At 39.8% G+C, this 21,900-nt stretch overlaps 1 protein-coding gene across 1 annotated transcript in view; it reads left to right on the top strand.

The window, feature by feature from the left end:
- Nucleotides 1–9,117: 9,117 nt before the first annotated feature.
- Nucleotides 9,118–21,900, top strand: part of fer1l6 (fer-1 like family member 6) — a 30,045-nt gene continuing 17,262 nt past the window's right edge. Inside the window, 17 exon segments of the mRNA XM_034128767.1 lie at nt 9,118–9,407; nt 10,175–10,263; nt 11,269–11,374; nt 11,539–11,593; nt 12,133–12,264; nt 12,351–12,413; nt 13,457–13,535; nt 13,657–13,813; nt 14,469–14,655; nt 15,458–15,559; nt 16,088–16,178; nt 16,360–16,477; nt 16,570–16,792; nt 17,420–17,528; nt 18,688–18,883; nt 20,516–20,636; nt 20,952–21,052. Coding sequence (XP_033984658.1) covers nt 9,373–9,407; nt 10,175–10,263; nt 11,269–11,374; nt 11,539–11,593; nt 12,133–12,264; nt 12,351–12,413; nt 13,457–13,535; nt 13,657–13,813; nt 14,469–14,655; nt 15,458–15,559; nt 16,088–16,178; nt 16,360–16,477; nt 16,570–16,792; nt 17,420–17,528; nt 18,688–18,883; nt 20,516–20,636; nt 20,952–21,052 — 1,964 coding nt within the window. The 5' untranslated portion in view covers nt 9,118–9,372.

Here is a 21,900-nt window from a genome sequence, read left to right as displayed (position 1 = left end):
GCACCTGGGGAATCAGAGGGAGAGAGAGAAAGACACACACAAACACTACGGCACGTAACAGTAATGTAATATATATATTTGAGTTTTCTTCCGTTTCTCTACCTATTCTCTGGCAGATAGTTCATTAAGAAAACAGAAATCATTGGCGGATGTTGCATTCTTGAGACGTGACCATCTCTACTCACAAAATGTGAGACAGGGAATTTATAATGTGCCAACGTTTGCACAAAGTAAGTTTTGGAGAATAGGGTTTGTTTTCTTCTGTTTCTTTACCTATTCTCTACCAGGTAAGACATTAAGAAAACGGGAAAGTCCTATGCGGATGTGACTTTGGGTCACATGCCGATGTGTCCTTGAGCAAGACACTTTAGCACAAATTGCTCCCGTAGGCATGTCTACGGTATTGAAGTGTTTGTAATGTAATATATATATTGAGTTTTTCTTCCGTTTCTCTACCTATTCTCTGGCAGATAGTTCATTAAGAAAACAGAAATCATTGGCGGATGTTGCATTCTTGAGACGTGACCATCTCTACTCACAAAATGTGAGACAGGGAATTTATAATGTGCCAACGTTTGCACAAAGTAAGTTTTGGAGAATAGGGTTTGTTTTCTTCTGTTTCTTTACCTATTCTCTACCAGGTAAGACATTAAGAAAACGGGAAAGTCCTATGCGGATGTGACTTTGGGTCACATGCCGATGTCTCCTTGAGCAAGACACTTTAGCACAAATTGCTCCCGTAGGCATGTCTACGGTATTGAAGTGTTTGTAATTGTTACGTGCCGTAGTGTTTGTGTGTGTCTTTCTCTCTCTCCCTCTGATTCCCCAGGTGCAGCCTGATTGTCCCCAGGTGCAGCCTCTCTCCCAGGTGCTCCAAATCCCCAATCAGGGCCTCCATATAGGACCTGAGGAAGGCTGCAGTCGCTCTCCCTTTTCTCCTCTGGCTGCATGGGTGCAGCACGTCGTCTTGGGTCTCTGTGTGGGACCTGGTTGTCTATATTATTGTTGGATTAAATCTCATGTGTGAAAAAAGAGATCAGTTTCCTCTCTTTTTTCTCGTGCTGGTCGTTCTGTGTTTTGTTACGTTCCCTCCAAAATCTAGGGGTACGAAGGGGAGTAACAAAACACAGAACGACCAGCACGAGAAAAACGAGAGGAAACTGATCTCTTTTTTCACACATGAGATTTAATCCAACAATAATATAGACAACCAGGTCCCACACAGAGACCCAAGACGACGTGCTGCACCCATGCAGCCAGAGGAGAAAAGGGGAGAGCGACTGCAGCCTTCCTCAGGTCCTATATGGAGGCCCTGATTGGGGATTTGGAGCACCTGGGAGAGAGGCTGCACCTGGAGACAATCAGGCTGCACCTGGGGAATCAGAGGGAGAGAGAGAAAGACACACACAAACACTACGGCACGTAACAGTAATGTAATATATATATTTGAGTTTTCTTCCGTTTCTCTACCTATTCTCTGGCAGATAGTTCATTAAGAAAACAGAAATCATTGGCGGATGTTGCATTCTTGAGACGTGACCATCTCTACTCACAAAATGTGAGACAGGGAATTTATAATGTGCCAACGTTTGCACAAAGTAAGTTTTGGAGAATAGGGTTTGTTTTCTTCTGTTTCTTTACCTATTCTCTACCAGGTAAGACATTAAGAAAACGGGAAAGTCCTATGCGGATGTGACTTTGGGTCACATGCCGATGTGTCCTTGAGCAAGACACTTTAGCACAAATTGCTCCCGTAGGCATGTCTACGGTATTGAAGTGTTTGTAATGTAATATATATATATATTTGAGTTTTCTTCTGTTTCTCTACCTATTCTCTGGCAGATAGTTCATTAAGAAAACAGAAATCATTGGCGGATGTTGCATTCTTGAGACGTGACCATCTCTACTCACAAAATGTGAGACAGGGAATTTATAATGTGCCAACGTTTGCACAAAGTAAGTTTTGGAGAATAGGGTTTGTTTTCTTCTGTTTCTTTACCTATTCTCTACCAGGTAAGACATTAAGAAAACGGGAAAGTCCTATGCCGATGTGTCCTTGAGCAAGACACTTTAGCACAAATTGCTCCCGTAGGCATGTCTACGGTATTGAAGTGTTTGTAATGTAATATATATATTTGAGTTTTCTTCCGTTTCTCTACCTATTCTCTGGCAGATAGTTCATTAAGAAAACAGAAATCATTGGCGGATGTTGCATTCTTGAGACGTGACCATCTCTACTCACAAAATGTGAGACAGGGAATTTATAATGTGCCAACGTTTGCACAAAGTAAGTTTTGGAGAATAGGGTTTGTTTTCTTCTGTTTCTTTACCTATTCTCTACCAGGTAAGACATTAAGAAAACGGGAAAGTCCTATGCGGATGTGACTTTGGGTCACATGCCGATGTGTCCTTGAGCAAGACACTTTAGCACAAATTGCTCCCGTAGGCATGTCTACGGTATTGAAGTGTTTGTAATTGTTACGTGCCGTAGTGTTTGTGTGTGTCTTTCTCTCTCTCCCTCTGATTCCCCAGGTGCAGCCTGATTGTCCCCAGGTGCAGCCTCTCTCCCAGGTGCTCCAAATCTCCGATCAGGGCCTCCATATAGGACCTGAGGAAGGCTGCAGTCGCTCTCCCTTTTCTCCTCTGGCTGCATAGGTGCAGCACGTCGTCTTGGGTCTCTGTGTGGGACCTGGTTGTCTATATTATTGTTGGATTAAATCTCATGTGTGAAAAAAGAGATCAGTTTCCTCTCTTTTTTCTCGTGCTGGTCGTTCTGTGTTTTGTTACGTTCCCTCCAAAATCTAGGGGTACGAAGGGGAGTAACAAAACACAGAACGACCAGCACGAGAAAAACGAGAGGAAACTGATCTCTTTTTTCACACATGAGATTTAATCCAACAATAATATAGACAACCAGGTCCCACACAGAGACCCAAGACGACGTGCTGCACCCATGCAGCCAGAGGAGAAAAGGGAGAGCGACTGCAGCCTTCCTCAGGTCCTATATGGAGGCCCTGATTGGGGATTTGGAGCACCTGGGAGAGAGGCTGCACCTGGGGACAATCAGGCTGCACCTGGGGAATCAGAGGGAGAGAGAGGCCGTGTCTCAATTCAGGGGTTGCATCCCTCGAAGGGTGCATTCGTAGACCGCATACGTCACTTCCGCCGAAAGAAGGCTGTCCCAATTTAAAAAAAAGACGAGACTCCTCCGAATGCGGCCCACGAATGCAGCCTATTTTTCCCCAATTTGAAGGATACATCTGATGGACACTCCGCGGCCTACCATATCCCAGGGTGCAATGCGCGCAGGGAAGAGTGAGTTTTTTTCAAATGAAATGGCTTCCGGTCTCCCCAGCAGAGTGGATTTAAAAGCAGCAGCAAGCGGAGGAACCACTAATAAATGTGAGTATTGGGTTTTAACTTACTTTAAATTAACTAACGTCACACACGTCAAACCCAAGGGGCATTAAAACGTACATTTTCGTAAATAATACGGATAAATATGTGACGCTAGCTAGCTAGCTGGACGTACTGCACTGTTGTTTACACTTATTTTTAATTCAATTCAGAAGTTTACTAAAGTCATACAGAGATCTTGGCTCTGTTATAGATAAGATATACTTTATATTACATAAATAAACCAAAGTGAAAACATTTAGACCGGTATAGCCTACAGTACGGTGGGATTTATAAAATGCTACCCTGACGTGTAGCTGCTGTTTGCTTTATTTATTTCTCTGACATGTTGCAATGTTTTACTGTTTATTAAACTTGGGGACAACAATACAACCTTTGTGTTCAGCTCATGCTGCTTTGAGGTAGGGCTAAAAGAAAAGCCTATTTTAAATATTTGCACCAGATTTGACCATCTTTTATTTAGATTAAAGTTTATTTAATGTATCCTAATCCCATAATAATAAGACAAATAGACAACAGCCTTTTGCTTGATGTTAGTTTGTGCCGTGCTGTCAAAGGGATGCACGTGTGACTGTCATTTCATCTCTTTAGTATTTTAAAAACCAGAACAGTACATCATTTTGAATGATCCTTTAGGGATTGTTTGTCTGAAATGCTTAGAGTTACATTTTGCAATAATACTTCTGCAACCCTGTGTTTAATATGATTAATTCACTTTTTTCTTTTTCTCTTGTTTTTCTCTGTAATTAGTAAAATTCTGGAGAAATGGATCTGCTGGAGAAGGACCCCTAATCTGAAAAGTGCACAGCGGATCATCAGGACAGAGCTGCCATCCACCTGGACCCCCCGAGGTGCTGGAGAAGGACCCCTAACCCCAGCGGATCATCAGGACAGAGCTGCCATCCTCCTGGACCCCCCCGTGGTGCTGGAGAAAGCAAAACGGCGATCAGGAACATCCTCCACCCAGACCTCTGCTTACTGCCGTCCTACAGACTTGTGTCTTAGTTTCAGAATTAGATTTTGTATGTGTCCTTTCTTTTAATAGATATGTAACGATTATAGCTTGAGTCTGTCTGATTCCCCAAACAGCTGCTTCTATATACTTGCTGAAGAGTGTATAGGATAGTGGGGCGGCGGCTGTAGCCGCCTTATATACTGTGGGCCTGCGCGCGCATTCAGGTAGGCTCGCCCCGATTGGCCGGCTACGTTTACGTAAATTCAGTAGGTGAAAGCACGCACAGCATGATAGAGAGTAGTACCCATAGAGTCCAGTAGAGGGCTCGGCCTGTGTTTATATAACTAGGGTTACAATACGTAACCCCCCGTTTCAGTCCAAAAAACATACATTGTGGTGGGGAAATGAAAAACAACACTCAAAATAATACCATCCTGTTTCCATTTGAATGTATCTTGGGTGAGGTGAAATTAATTAGAACTGCACACGTTTGACTTTATTGTGGACGAGTAAAAATGTGATCAGCAAATGTTATTTCTTATCACTTAGTTTAAGACATTGAGGTGATGGGACAGCAGCTGCAGTCTGCTGATCCTCTCTGACTGATGAGGTGTGACTGCTCTGTTTACCAGGGGCGGATTTGTTAACTGTTCAACTTTCATACATCCTGGTCACATGATCACCGGGCTGCATGAACACACGCACATTAGGTAAATAGCTCTGCTACTGCTCTTGTTTTTACATTTCTCCATTTGTGCCTAAGGAAGAGGTCGACTGATTCAATGTATTTCATTTTGAATATCAACTTGAGGAGAAAGCAGCATGTTATCGAAACATTGTCACTAAATCACTGGATAATCTAACTGGCAATGATAAGAAATTATAGCTACTGATAATGTTACAAGCACTATTACTGCTGCTGCTGCTGGTAGTATTTAGATCACTACTAATAATACTTCTGCTATAATGTCAACTACTACTATTACCATAACACTGCTGCAACCAGTACTACTTTTTCAATAGTATAATGTAAAATAAGCTATAAAATAATCAGAAACTATAAAAAAAATGGTCATCAAATAATCATAAGTTAAATACATTTGAAATAAATGCTATTTCTACTAAAATGGCAACTAATATCTAATAATATAAAAATATAAGTCTAATAAAGTATGATATAAAAAGCTATACAAAATTATCAGAAACTATTACATTATTTTAAATAATAAAATAGTCATCTAATAAACAACAATAATAATAGTATTAATAATAATACATATTTAAGTGAACTACAATTGGAGAATCTTTTTACTTCCTAGGAAGCAGGTAATCAAGTAAAAATGAATAAGTAGCTAGTCGTGCTTCAGCCACATGCTTTACAACTCTGAACAAACAGCTCAGCACCAATGGCTGCCGGGCTGTAACTGTACTTCTGATCTAACTCTGACTCTGACTCTGAGCCAGCACATGTGCATAGGATGTATCGGAGCGTATCCAGCTGCTGCTACTGATGACTGAAGCTGACTACTGACTGCAGGAATGGATCCCACACTCAGGTACGAGACCCGCTCCAGCCCTTTGATTACTGCATCACTCAAATGTAGTCTTTTACTGATACTTTGCTAACTGCAACTGAAAAAGCCTGTGTGGTTTAGTTTCCAAAATCCACAAGAAACTAGAGAAAAAATACTTTAAAAAGTTCAAATATTGTAATCCTCATAGGGTCTTGTTGGTGTTAACGTAAAATGTCTTACAGTACTTCAGCACCACACAGAACTCTGAGGTTGTGACAATAGCAAAGTCTTCTCCTCATTCAAAGTCATTCAATGAAACCACTGTTAAAGCTGAGGCTCTGGAAAAAATGCAGGATTATTTGGCAAAACAATTAGTTTGTGGCTTTCAAATGCATCATCATCCAATATCGCACATCGGACAAACAAAAGTGCACAAGGTAGATTACTTTGTAATTTAATGAATGCTAATTCAACTGTTTACCTGACAATTATCTGAGACTGAGAGTCAAATGAATATCTCTACGGTAGCTTTTCAGAGTTGTAAAATCATCACTGAACAAAGGGTGCAGTGTTTTGACATCTGATGCTTTAAACACAGACGTACGACTCAAACTGGGCCTCGAGCAGCACTGCTACTCTGACCCTAAAGCACTGCTACTCTGACCCTAAAGCACTGCTACTCTGACCCTAAACTTAGAGCTGTGCCTTTCATAGTCTTTACTGCTGAGGGCAAATCAAAAACAATGTTGCACCTGCTGACAATCGTTATACTTTCTTCATTTTAAAGGCTGCCATCACCAAAATGACAGCATTGGTAAATTGGACCAAGTCTTTGCTAGTTTCCCTCCACTTGGAAATCAGTTGCATGGTTACTTCACTGTGCAGGATGATGTGCACAATTTAACACTAGAATAATGTTATCACAGTTTTCACTAAAGGAAGAAAATGTGTACCCTTAGATAAGGGTTAAAGTAAAGTTAATCTAAGCATGATGTTGCAACATCACGACGAGATTAGAAGCTAACTGCGGTCCAATATGCAAATTAACGCAATCATATTATTTGTAATTGCAATGTCACCTTGTGCTATAAACACATGGCAATATGCCCTCAAGGCTACCTGAGTTGAAAGAGTATCTGTAGAACGCTGGACTCAAAATGAAACTACCATACCTTTTTGGTGCCTTTTGTGTTCAGTTCAATGGTTCATTTCTTAAATATTTGTTGAAAATAATTCATTTTAATTGTTTGCATTCAACAAATATGAACTAGTATTTAAGCATGTAATTAAAGCAGCAGAAAGGCAAACTGAGTTAACTTTATTTACAAGTGAAAAAGCACAAGTGATATTCAATTAAAATGACTTTTATATTTTCTTCATATTAATAATTATACAGCCCTATACAGTAGTAAAGTAAGGATTTTGCAACGAGGGACAGCTAGTTGATGTCATTTTGAATATTTGTATTAGTCTTTAAACATGTATGGAGGGGATCTTTTAGAGGGATTCTGTTGACCTTTTTCTGGTGAGTAACACCTGCTCATTGTGTGAATAATGGCTGTTGTCAGTTCAAGACTAAAATAATCAAGTGACTGTTAAGAAGAATGTCAGTTGTATGGGTGGGTCAACAAAACCCTCCCATCCCCCCACAGTGTCCAGAATAATCTATACATTAAGTAGTTTGAAGGAGTCGACCGTGCGTATGTTTGACAGATAACTGAACTCATCATGTTTAGATGAAACGAAAATAGCTGCTAATGTGCTGTTAAAAATGCTCAAATGGGTAATTAATGACAACCATTTGTTGTTCTGCTATTGTATTTAGTGCAGTCGGATATGAGCATTGTTCTTGACTACAACGATACTCAACAGAATATTGGGAAATGGAGATTTTGCCTTTTTTTTGTGAATGGTTTTTTTCTGTTCAAAGCATATTTTTAAAACTTGTTCTCTGACAGGAAGCATGTATTTGCCATTATATATTATGGATACAGTCCAGCTACAGTCTCAACTAGTGGTTGTCTACAGTAATGGTCATTAAGCTCTTTGGTGTCAAGGTCCTTAGCATTTGACACTCATTGAGGGACCCCATTTGATAAGGTTTTGCTTCAGGGACCTCGATCAAAAAGGTTGTTGGTCGTTTATTCATTATGTATTATGTATTATGTATTATGTATTATGTATTATGTATTATTTATTATGTATTATGTATTATGTATTATTTATTATTTATTTATTTATTTATTTATTTATTTATTTATTTATTTATTTATTTTTATTTATTTGTAATTAGTATTATTAATAATAATAATAATAATAATACACTTTATTTGTATAGCACCTTTCATGCACAAAGCAGCCCAAAGTGCAAAAAACACAACAACAATATTAGAATAATATTAAAATTAATACAGAACAAGATAAAACATGTACAGTGATAATATGTTTAAAAAAAAACAATTTTAAAAAGAAAATTAAAAATACAGTAAAACATGGACAATGATAGTGAGAATTAAAAGTTAACCCAAATTAAAATCCATATTAAAAAGATAGGTTTTTTAATTTGCTTTTAAACATTTCAAGGCAGTTTGCTGTTCGATGCTACGATATGACTTAGGTCGATAAGATAACTGCATTCTTCCTGCAATACTTCATGCTTTTAGTGAAAGGGGCATTATTATGTTCATCTTCAGGTTCATATTAGTATTTTGTTCCTCTACTGTGACATGTCTCCATGCTTTAATGTTCAGGAAGCTCTTTATTTTTCTCATACTGCCTGTGCTGCCTCTCATCACCCTCTGTCTGAAACCAGAGCCCAGTCTGCTGTGATTGGTTGGCTGTCTCTGTGAACCTTGGGATTTTAGCCTTTGCAGACCATTTGCATGCACAAAAACCCGATATAACACAAAGGGAAAACTTCTCATGAGAACATCCTGGCAGGCAGCATTAGTAAACAGTAGTGTGCGGTACTTTCTAAGGCATGTGAACAGCTTTTAAATTGTGCCGAAACCACAAACAAACACAACTCTTTAAAGATATATCAGCCACTGGAACCACAGAGAGGTAAACATGGGAAGAAGAAGTCAAAAAGAGCTGAACTGGACATTCAGGTTTAAATGATACTTAAGATGGAGTGGATCAAGTTAATGAACAGGGCATGAGAAAGCAGGAGGAGCAGGCTTTTCCGTGAGGGCGAGTTGAAGGGAGTAACATAAATCTTTATTTGCAGTGCGGTCATATAAAATAATAATGGCTTTCGTGTGAAGAACGGGTGGTAAAGACTGAGCAAATTATGTTAACAAGAGAGCTGACAGGATAATTCTGTGCTGGAAAATAGCCAGGATCACATGCTGTATTATTCAGCCTCGTCCAGGACCATGTCTTAGTCTGAGCAGAGAGCGATGAGGAGGAAGTTAGATGTAAGCTGAAGGACCGGGTGCCTCTTAGTAGATAAAAGGAGAACAAAGAAAACTGGACTTAGACAGAATGGATTATCCAGAAAGTTCTACATCTCCGCAGCGGTGAGCAGTTTAAAGGATTTGTTTTGTTTAATCATTAGCATTGAGATTAATGTCATGGGTTAAACCAACGCATTTTTTATTTTATATCATTTTGAATTATTTTTTTTGGTGAAAACTGAGCTCAAGATGCTACCAGTAATAAACTCAGTTCTTAGTAGTTTCTTATGGTTTGTTTTTCCTAGTTGTATTTAATTTATGTTTTTTTTAGATATTTTAATATGATGCACAAAACACATGACAAGTGTAATTTAATTTCAAGAAAAAATTGATTCCATTTTTAGCAAGCATCACGCATTTTATTTTTTGTAGCTCCTGCTATGTTAACAAAGATGCATTACTCTCATGGTACGAAGGGAGTTAGCTAATGATTTGGGTTTTCCCTCTGTCAATGTATAGACATCGTACTAAATATTTGCGGTAAAAGTATTTTCTAGGTTTGAAACAGCTGTACTGCAGCCATCTTCATATCAACCAAAAAAACGAAATAAATCCCCACATCATTAAATCCAATATAGTGAACTCACACTTACTGAACCTCATCTTCCATTTATTTTTTCATTCAAGATTAAGATTCAGATCGTTATCTCACATTGATTGTACATTTGTTACATTTTAGCCGTTCAAATGTCGTGTGTGTGTGTGTGTGTGTGTGTGTGTGTGTGTGTGTGTGTGTGTGTGTGTGTGTGTGTGTGTGTGTAGATCATTTGAAACAGAGAAGGTTGAAAATATGATTTCACTGACTGAAAGTCTTCTCTCTCTGCAAGCAGAAAGGCCAAGAAGATTTTTGGCATGAAAGGGAAAAAGAAGAAGAAAGAAGGCAACACAGACCTGGTCATGGTAAACAAGGGCGCGTTGGGTAAGGCCTGAAAAATAAACACACACACAATCTCACGTAATGTCTCGGTTGTTTTTACAGGGTATAATAGAGTCATTTTCCTGTCATATCACTCTGGGGAAGACTAACCCTTGTCAAACAGTCACATGTAAAGTTCCGGTGTAATAGTAAGAACGGTCATTATGGTTTACAAGGACAAAACTCAACCTCATCATGGCGTGACTGTCCCTTTTTAACTTAAAGGGGACCTATCATGCAAAATGCACTTTTGTACGTCTTTTATACATGAATATGTGTCCCCGGTGTTCCAGGGAACTCACCAAGTGTCAGAAAACACAACCCTCTCTATTTTCCTCCATACCCAAATCTCTAAAAAAGGGACCGCAACGGATCTGATAAAAACTGATCCAGATTTGAACACTGTCCTGACGTCAGGACGGTGGCGCAACGGCTATTGGGCCAACTCCACCAATCAGGAGGAGACAGCCACGGCCATTGCCGTTTGAAAGCGCTGGAGACGCTGTAGTACATATGCCAGGCCTGTAGGTGGTGCTGTTCTCACAGAATCTGCCCTTGCTAAAACAGAGCTAGAAATTGTCAAATTGAGCAAAATGAGGCATGACTAAAATGCATGATCTGTTTGGTATTTTGAAAAAAAAAAAAGTATAAATATGCCTTATATAGGTATGGTCCTACACTATATTATTCAAATATAGCATGATAGGTCCACTTTAAGTGCTAACAAACGTCCTATGAAATGATATAATGATCCTAGATCTTCTGTGGTTTGATTTAGTCCAACATGAAGTGGATTCTGGCATTACAATAAAAAAAGCCTTAACAGTAATACGATGGCTACTTCATGTTAAAATACAGCTAGGTCAACAGCTTTCTTCAAGACGTAGCCCTCAGCTCAAAGATTCCCCTTTTGTAGATACAAGACAACTAATTAGTGTGTGTGTGTGTGTGTGTATGTGTGTGTGTGTGTGTGTGTGTGTGTGTGTGTGTGTGTGTGTGTGTGTGTAGAAGGTGAGTTGGCGGTGCAATATTCTTCCCCGCTTGAGGGAGAACACTCTGAAGACCAACCTGAAGGTTCCCCAGTCAGAACCAGAATAATACCAAACAATAAGAGGTATTTAATATTCACATCACATTACATCACATTACATTACATTTTTTGTATGTTGATCAGTCTGAATGACACTCTACTGATTATGAGTAATTGTTATAGGTAAATATTTCTGTATACCTCTTTTAATAACCAGTTAGAGAAACTGACGTGTGATACTTCCACAGGGCCAAACTGAAAACGCTCATCCAGAAGAGTGAAGGGAAACCGCAGAGCTTCCAGGTAAAAGCTAACAGAACACACCGTTTATTTAATTTAGATTGTGGAGTAGTAACATTACCAGTCATTAAAGAAAATATATATATAAATAATAATAATTATCTGATATGTTTCTTTTTGTAATCATGTTCTGTTCGACTTTCAGGATATGCGTTGAAAATCATAGCAAGAAAACACATAAATTGTAGACAAAACTAAAATATAACTTAAATAGATTTCTGCAAATTCACTGGGGAATGTGCTTTCTGATGAAAAAGACAGACGTGGAGAGTAGTATCATCTTTAATGAACCATGCATGCAAAAAATGAAAAAAGAGAGTCAGAACACATGTATGATGCACAAGTTGATGAAAGATATACAAATAATTAATACATAAAGAAAAAAGTGCACAAAATCACAATAAGAATACAAAGACAGATTGTGCTTTACAGTATGAGACATATGTAATATATTGAGTGCTTCTTGGGCCCAATAGGGAATAAGTCCTGACAAAATTCCTCTCATCTGTGCTGTGGTATGTAACGTTTTGTCTTGCCTGTAGATTGCCATTAACATCACCGAGGCCCGGCAGCTGGTCGGAGAGAACATCGACCCCAGTGTGGTGATTGAGATCGGCGATGAGAAGAAACAGACTTCAGTCAAAGAGGGAACCAATGCTCCTTTTTACAATGAGGTAAAAATGAATAAGGACTGGTGATTCTTTGGTGATTTTTAAGAGACCCTAATTTAAACCATCTGTATCTCTCTTCTTTCCACCAGTATTTCGTGTTTGACTTCTTTGCCCACAAAGAGATCTTCTTTGACAAAGTCATCAAGCTGACAGTGAGTAAAAAAAAACCCAGCAATTTAGCATATCAAAGAGAAGATTTAGATGTTATGTCTAACACTTTGATAAATGATCAAATCAGAAAGCATGGATTCTTATACAAATGTCAGATATTGAGGTCTTCTTTGTCAGTCATAATATTTAAAGGGGACCTATCATGCAAAATGCACTTTTGTACGTCTTTTATACATGAATATGTGTCCCCGGTGTTCCAGGGAACTCACCAAGTGTCAGAAAACACAACCCTCTCTCTTTTCCTCCATACCCAAATCTCTAAAAACGGGGCTGCAACGGATCTGATAAAAACTGATCCAGATTTGAACATTTCTCTGACGTCAGGAACGAGGAGCTCCGCCTACATTATATGGCCAACTCTCCACCTATCAGGGGAATGAGAGGTTGCCGTGGCATGGTAACAGCATGGTAACAGCATGGTAACATGACGCTCGTAACTCGGCCCCCTCCTTTGCAGGGGGGCGTGGTCAACTGCAGCGCATGCAAAGACAGGGTGGAGGAGAGCAAAATAGAGCGAAATGAGGCATGGCTAAAATGCATGATCTGTTTGGTATTTTGAAAAAGAAAACGTATAAATATACCTTATATAGGTATGGCCCTACAATATATTATTCAAATATACTGTAGCATGATAGGTCCACTTTAAAATTAAAATGATTTACATAATAGGGAGGCGTGTTGTGCAGTGGGTTGTGCGTTGGTGTTCGGATCAGGGGGTCACAGGTTCAAACCCCACTGCAGTCAGCATGTCGTTGTGTCCCCGGGCAAGACACTTCACCCCAAATTGCTCCTGTGGGGATTGCCCACAGTATCGAGTATGTAAGTCGCTTGGGATAAAAGCGTCAAGTAACATGCAATGTAATGTAATGTAATAATTGTTAATGTGTCATCTCATTTCTAGTTGCTTCTGGTCTGAGATGCCATGTTTTAAAGGTTCATCTTCTTCTTCTTCTTCTTCTTCTTAAAGTGACATCAGTTTTAAGCTTGAGCTCTGTCTCTTCTCTTTGTATGTCACTCTTTCCAGGTGATGCACTCTAAAATGCTGAGGAGTTTCTGCATTGGGTCCTTTAAGCTGGATGCGTGGACAGTCTACAAACAGCCAGGTATACAGATCACCTCTTTTCAACATGTTTCTTAGCGTAGAGAAGAGGAGCTTTGTGTTTGGAGTTATTTGTGACTTTTCCACACAGAGGTCGACCCACTGTCTCTTTCCTGCTCACTCAGGTCACCAGTTCATCAATAAATGGGCAATGCTGACCAATCCTGTTGACATTAGCACTGGCGTCAAAGGATACGTCAAGTGTGACATCAGTGTCTCAGCGAAGGGAGACAACACGCAGCCGGGACCGAAAGCAAGTGATGCTGACGAGCAGATAGACAAGTATATCACACTTATTTGTATTAGCCACTACAGCAATGCTTGCCTTGTTTAAGTATTGAAACTGTTCTATCTTTTAGAAAACATTTGAATAATCATAACTCTTTACCCAGAGGTGGGAAGTAGTGGAGTACAAAAACTTCGTTACGGTACATTTTTCTGGTGTCAGTATTTTACTCCACTACTTATTTTTCTGACGACTTTTTACTTTTACTTCTTACATTTTGAACACAAATACCTGTACTTTCTACTTCTTACTTTAGTTTGAATGTGTGTTTGGTGGCGTGATCATTATTATTTAGAGTCATTGCGTGCCTATTGATTTGAACACGATCCGTGTATCCATCATTTCCTGGTCTGCTCTAAAGAAGAGGGACCAATGAAAACGTTGTCATGTTACCGTTGTTCAGCATGGAAACATTCATTAGCTAACAATGACATTATTGTTCTATTAATATAAAGGGAGGTCAGGTACTCTTTAAAACAGCTGGTAGTTATGGGTACTTTTTACTTAAGTACATTTCAAAGCCCTCTTTACTTTTACTTGAGTAAAGAAGTTTAGTCAGTACTTTTACCAGAGTATTTTTAAACACGAGTATCTGTACTTCTACTCGAGTAAAGGATGTGTGTACTTTTGCCATCTCTGTCTTTACCTCAGGAACCTGCTGATACCAGAAGGCTTCCCCTCTGAGCGACCGTGGGCTAGATTCTCTGTGAAGGTTTATCGAGCTGAAGGCCTTCCAAGGAACAACTCCAGCATCATGGCCAACGTCACCAAGGCCTTCATAGGAGACAACACAGCACTCATCGACCCATATGTAGTGGTCAGCTTCTTCAAAAGAGTGGTGGGTTCAAAAATGCCGTTATTTTTTATTTTTCCAAAAACTAAATAGAAAGCTATTCTGAAGCTCACATCAGCTTTAAAGGTCGCCTATTATGCAAAATCCACTTTTTCATGTCTTTTCTACATCAACATGTTTCCCCTCTGTGTAAAGAGATTCTGAAAGTTTCAGGAACAAAGATTCTCTCACTTTTTGTCCTGATCTATTTATATAAAAACCTGTCTGAAAATGAGCTGATCAGATTTTGGCCACTTTATGATGTCATAACGATTTGTTGGCTTGTGTAACCATTAGCCAATCACCAACCAAGGTAACACCCCCCCCACCTTATCACCTGAATCTCCTCCTAGAGCACCATTATGTTCTTTGTAACCAAATATCTCTCAGAGGGGCGTGGGGAGTGGCTCCTTATTTTCATCTAAAGTAACAGACAGAGAATCAGCACTTTGGAAACAGGGCTGAAACAGAGGGGATTATGGGATGCTGCAATGATCTGTTTGGTGTTTGGAGTCAAACACTTCAGAGACATGTTTTGTATATATCTGAGACCTATCATATATTGATGAAAAACTGTATAATAGGGGACCTTTAAGTGCAATTAAACTTCTAGATAAATCAGACTGCTTGACTGAAAAGGATTTGTTGAGTATATTTTATTTTTACAAAAAAGGTTGTAAACTTTTTTAAATATATTTTAGGGCTAGCCCTTATCACTGTAAATTGCTAATGTATCCTTCAAAAGACACTGGTTTCTGTTGAGCACTATAATACAGATCATACATGTACTTTCTTCCTTGCCTCTCAGGGTCGCACATCCACTCAGAAGTCAACAGCAGACCCGGTGTGGAACGAGCAGATCGTCTTCACAGAGATGTTCCCCCCTCTGTGTCAGAGACTGAAGATCCAGGTGTGAGCTTTAATTTGTAGGAGGGGGGAGTACTGACGTTATATCACATATCACCTCTATTTACACTTGTATTTAAAGGTGTATTACATTTTAAGTTTGAGAAACCGGCTCGAGATACACTTTTTGTTATATTCCATGGAATGCTCTTAACATCCCGATAGCAATGAATATCTCTAGTGCTTTGACAAAAAATCCATAAAAAAATGTCATCTGTGGAAGCCGTGGTACTGTAAAAAGCACAACCAATCATTTTAGCCGGCCCGGCTAAAATAACTGGATGGCCTACCTGCCTGTCAGCCTCCCATCTGTGCACAAACTTATCTCGTGCCCTCATTGGTCATGTGCACGTTCGTGTGTGTTGGAGGAGGGGCTCTATAAGGAAGTGGCAGATCTTTTCCGGCTGTGTATTTTCAAATTCTAGCGCACTCGAGCTGGTTTCTCCAAAATTACCTACCCCACCTTTAAATGTACAACTACATTATTCACAAGTATAAACATGACAGGATGTTGACTTCTCTCTGCTCACAGGTCTGGGATGAGGGGAGCATGAGCGATGTTGCCATAGGAACACACTACTTTGACCTGAGACGCATCTCTAATGAACAGGATGGTGACAGAGGTGAGGAGAGAGGAAGAGAGCAAGTTTAAATTCATGAAAGAAAGAAAGAAAGGTAGGAAGAAAAGGAGAGAAAGTTCAGGAGAAGTTAACATTAGTTAGAGGGGAGTGAGGAAAGGCACTAATCCAGAAGTGGGAATTGTTGGTGGGATCATGGTGACTTTTATTCTCTCTTTTCTTTCAGGGTTTTTACCAACTTTTGGTCCTGCTTGGATCAACCTGTACGGCTCTGCCCGAAATTATTCAATAGGAGATGACACAGTGGAGCTTAATGAGGGCATCGGAGAAGGCGTGTCCTACAGGTCAATCTTAAATAAATCAAATGATGGGGATAATTGATGTATTTTTAATTAACGTACAACTTACCCAACTGTTTGATTCTTGCTGCTGTCAGGGGTCGGGTCTACATGGAGCTCACCGTGGAGATCCTATCAGGAGGGACAGGGCCCGAGTCCAAACTCAGCAAGATGGTCAAGAAGGACGCAAAAGCAGGAAAAGCAGGAGGGAAAGATGGTAAAACTCCTGCAGGAGGAGCAGCAGCAGCAGCAGGAGGAGCTGAAGATGACAAAGGAAAAGCTGCGGCTGCAGAGGTTCTGCCTGTGGAGCCTCCTACTGCTGTAAGAGGTTTTCTTTCAATTAAATCATAAATGTTCCCCTGCATAGAACCGTGATACAGCAATGTATTAATGTAGACAGACACTTTTTTGATGAGATTGATTTGGCAGAAGGCAAATAATACCTCATCTATGGAGTAGAGATTTTAAAGGAGCCCTATTGTGCTTTTCTAAGTTTCCTGTAGTGTGTTATATATCAATCAATCAATGTCAATCAATGTTTATTTATATAGCCCAATATCACAAATTCACAGTTTGTACAGAATATCAGTATGACAATACAATATATGTTTTTGTGCATGGAGATGGTCTGCAAAGGCAAACATGTAAAAGTTCCCTCTAGAGGTAGTTTCTCCCCCCCCCCCCCTGCCTGAAACACCTCCATTGGACTCCTTTGTTTACGTCTGTAACATAGTGACATCACTATGTAAAATCCCATAGATATGCTAAAAATACATTTCTCCTCAATCTTAATCTGAAGAGACACCAATAGTTTTAGCCTCTTAAAATATATGATTAATAAGTCCACCAAGTATAATCCGCAATGGAAGATTTCATTTCGACAAAGTGACACAGAAAGTGAATTTGACAAACAGATAAATTAGTAAACAGAGATGTTTCTGTGTCCAGCCGGATGATCACAACAACGAGAGCTTTTTTTTGTTCGGGGCGCTGCTTGAAGCCACCTTGATCGACAGGAGGATCGGAGACAGGGCCATCAACTTCGAGTTCTCCCTGGGTGAGTCTCACTCCTTTCCCATTAGTACTGATAGACACTTCACTCATCAAATATAATCACATAACAATCAGTGCTGTGTTAGGAGCTAACAATGTGCACTTGATCAGGTGCTAATACAACTCTTGGGTTATTTCTTATATTTTTCTTTAGTTTTTGACTGAAATGTAAGGTGTTTGAAATGTTTCTGTTAGTTGGTAAAACCCTGTATTTGATTACAAAAAATATTGTATTGTTTGTCAGCTTACAAACAAAGTGCTTGCAGGTCAAAAGTAAAGCCATAGAAAACCTAATCCGAAAACTAATTAATTACACTGTTTTCTTGAGATATGGAAGAAGTATGTGGACCTTTCACTAGTAAAAGCAGAAATGCCGATGTGTACAAAAGCATTTCAAATGTAACTTAATCATATATGAGCATAATTACATTAGATTATTGATCCCTTATTGTATTCACCATGCATGGTAAAGTTTGTGAATGCTTATTGACATGATGTTCTGCCCTCACGTAACAACATCGCTATGGTTTTGGATGCTATCGTTTACTCTTAATGTGAATCTGGATAGAAGTTACTAAAGTTATCATATAGTAAAGTAAAAAGTACAATATCATATAAGTAAAAGTACAGTTGTTGTGTAAATGTAATTATTTACTTTCCTCCACTGCTGGTGAAAGAAACCCTCCCTTTCTTTTGCACCTCCAGATGGGGTCCAAAACTAGTAAGCCACATGAATGTCTGGAAGCAAATTCATTTATATGCTACACAAATATGGCCAGGATCCGTTTAATTTTCTGAATATTGGGTTGCAGATTAGAATTGTCAAAAGGGGGGTTCGTTTAGTATGAAACACTTGAAATAACTAAAAGAGAAGGTAGAAAGAAAGTGAGGTCAAAGAAAACTATTTCTGCTAAAAAGTTAGCAATGATTGAGTCAGACCTAAACATTTCAGATGTGTGTATCTCACACTGCACTGTAACTTTAATTCATGTACCTTTGTTATTCATGTTTTATTATCTTTGCTTCTAAATGAGTGTTTTTAAATGCCATTTTATAATATGTTTCTTAATGCTCTTTATGTCTTTCATTTTTGTAAAGCACTTTGAATTGCCTTGTGTTGAAAGGTGCTATATAAATAAACTTGCCTTGCCTTGCCTCCTAAGGTAACTACGGTAACGTCCTGGAGCCTACAGGCGCCCTCCTGCCTGCTCCCAGTCCCTCTATCAGTCGGAGGAGCTCTCCCACCAGGATGCCCCCTTCCTCCACTTCCACCCCCCTCCTAGCCGAACAGCAGGACCCCCCCCTGGCCTCTAAGTCCACCACGCCTCCACAAAAACCGTGTATCGTCGAAGGAAACAAGTTGAGTCGCTCTGTTGTTTCACTATTGACACTATGATGAGCCTGGAAATATGTGCCAACAGTGTGCGTGATGTACATTGTATTGCATCTGTGTTTGCATATACAATGTAGGGTCCAGAGGACAGGTGGTAGGACGGGCAGAGGTAATGAGGGTAAGAACCTCACTTGGAGAGAGAGGGGAAAAGGAGGTTAGTGTGTGGGTGTACGGTTGGTCTGGTGACCCAGCGGTGAGTCGGAAAAAGAAGAGCGAATATCATCAACCTTTTTTTCAAAGTAGTTAACGAAGTCGCTTGGAAGAAGGGAGGAGGGGGAAGAGGCTCTGGGGGGGGTCCAGGAGGGTGGAAAAGATAGAAAATAGTTTTTTGGAATAGGAAGAATGGATCTTATCTTGAAAGAAAGTGCTTTTTGCCTGAGAGATCGGAGCAGAGAAAGAGGAGAGGAGAGCTTGATAGGTTAGGAGGTCGTCAGGGTGTTTGGATTTCCACCATTTCCGCTCAGCTGCCCGAAGGATGGTTCTATTAGCACGCAGTGCGTCATTTAGCCAGGGAGCAGGAGGGGACTGACGAGCCTGCCGAGATGTGAGAGGACAGAGAGAGTCCAGAGAGGATGAAAGAGTAGAGAGGAGAGTTTCTGCAGCAGAGTTTGGAGGCAGAAGTTGGAACGAGTCAGAGGAAGGGAGGGCTGAGAGCACCGATGAGGTAAGAGTAGAGGGGGAGAGGGAACGAAGGTTACGGCGGACAGGTGCAGAATGAGAAGAGATTAGTTTGTTATGTTTGGAAAGGGGTAGAGAGAATGATATGAAAAAGTGATCCGAGGTGTGAAGCGGGTTTACAGAGAGGTTAGAAGTAGTGCAGTTCCTTGAGAATATGAGATCAAGGACATTGCCAGCTTTATGAGTTGGTGGGGATGGAGACAGTGAGAAAGCAAAGGCGGTTAAAAGAGATGTTAGTTTAGATATCTTCACCTGTAACTAGATGTTGGATCTCAGTGGAGCATGTGGGATAGACGAGAGCAGGCCGGTTATAACGATTAGGAGATGCACGGGGCCAGTAATAATTGCGAGAAGACACATGAACAGGAATGGAGAATATACACATGAGCAAGAGTGGATAAAAACACCAGCGATACTTAGCTCATTTAAAGTAGGATTTACCCCGTCATTGTCCGTCATTGTCCGACGCTGAAGCTGACGTTCCAGGAGAGTGCTACCTAAAATGGACACCTGATTGCTGAGTTGTCACAGCTGGAAATTGAAACTGGCTCACTCCTGAGTTGTTAATGAAACTTTGTAGTGGCACAATAGTTTACAATTACATTAAACCCTAAGTTATAAAGATATGGGTTTAACCCTTAATACAGTTACCCCTACTCAATAAAGCTCTTAGTATTCTACAAATGTTTAAATCAAAGTTAACTCTAGCAGCCAGTTAGTTCAGTTTTAAGGTTTCTGTCAAAATAATTGTCCCACATTTCTGCCTGAAAATACTGTAGCGGTTTTGAGATTAAAATCACAATTTCAATCAGATCAACTACAGAGCATTCATACAGAGTACACACACTGAAACAGAGAAGTCTAAAAACAGAATGTTCTCACACAATTCTTTTATTTCTCATGTATGTGTTCACATTTAGGTACTTCATGTATCTTCCCATGGAGAAGCAGAAGCCGTGCATTAATTTGCTGAGTCAATGGGAGAACAGAACCTACCGACTCCACAACTCTAACCTGCTGGAGAATATAGCTGTTCTGTTTGTATGTATACACACACACACACACACACACACACAACACACACACACACACACACACACACACACACACACACACACACACACACACACACACACATACACACACACACACACATATGCATACTAATATTGCCAAATTATGGGAATTTGTCAAATCCTTACAAAGAGGATTATAAAACATTGTTGCGACAACTGACACATTATTGTGATTTCATAAATGTAAAAAATATATACAAAATATAACAGTGAATTTATGTAGTTGTTAAAGTGAAAAATCACTGAAATAACGAGTTAAAATGTCATTATTTTCTCTTAGGAAGAGGGTGTGGCCACTGTAGCAGAGCTGCACAGGAAGTCTGACCCAGGAACAGAGCTTTTGCTTCGAACCATACTCAAAGAATTCTGCATGGACGCCAGGTAGGTCACACAAGGCAGGCAGGTTACACAATCTAAAACATGGAAGACAATTCATAAACATGAACAATCTATAACTTCATATTCATTTTTAGAAATGTATTTTTATCGCAGTACTGCCAATTAAAGCTGGATGTTTGTAGATACATAACTTCTATGGACACCCAGCTCATTGCTTCATTGTGAGAGGGAGGCGTGTGGCGCAGTGGATAGAGCCTTGGTGTTGGGATCAGGGGGTCAAGGTGTCCCTGGACACCCCAAATTGCTCCTGTGGGGATTGTCCACAGTATTGAGTATGTAAGTCGCTTTGGATAAAAAAGCGTCTAACAAGTAACATGTAATGTAATGTGAGAAAGTATATTACTGATTTATAGCCTACATTAAAATAGCAGCTGAACCAGGACAGAAATGTATTTTATTTATTGTGCGCAGAAGCTGGATTTTCACGGAATCCCAAGATCCCATGAGACTCACAATATAAATGATTGCAGTCAGCTCATATAACCCTTGTCAGGCGATTATGTATTACAAATTGACAGTGGCGTTTTTGTATGTACAAAAGTGGAGGGGCAAGAACAACTTAGATGTATGTATTACGTGTTCCTTTTTTAAACCCGTAAACAAATAGCTGTAGGCTATCCATGGTTCCGATAGACAGACACTCATCACAGAGGTCACAATATCAATCGATCCAGCAGAGCAATAGCCTATGGGCAAAACACAGAAGATCAACAAAAGATATGACATAAAATGAACTTACCAAAGCTGAAGTAGATGGTCAACTTCATTCATTTTCTTTCCGTTTTACTGATTTTAATCGCTATACGCTGCTCTCTCTCGTCTCCTCTTCA

The sequence above is a fragment of the Trematomus bernacchii genome, unplaced genomic scaffold (genome assembly GCF_902827165.1).
Source record: "Trematomus bernacchii unplaced genomic scaffold, fTreBer1.1, whole genome shotgun sequence".
Taxonomy (NCBI): Eukaryota; Metazoa; Chordata; class Actinopteri; order Perciformes; family Nototheniidae; genus Trematomus; species Trematomus bernacchii.
The sequence above is the reverse complement of the archived record's forward strand: the minus strand, read 5'-3'. Positions and strand labels throughout refer to the sequence as shown.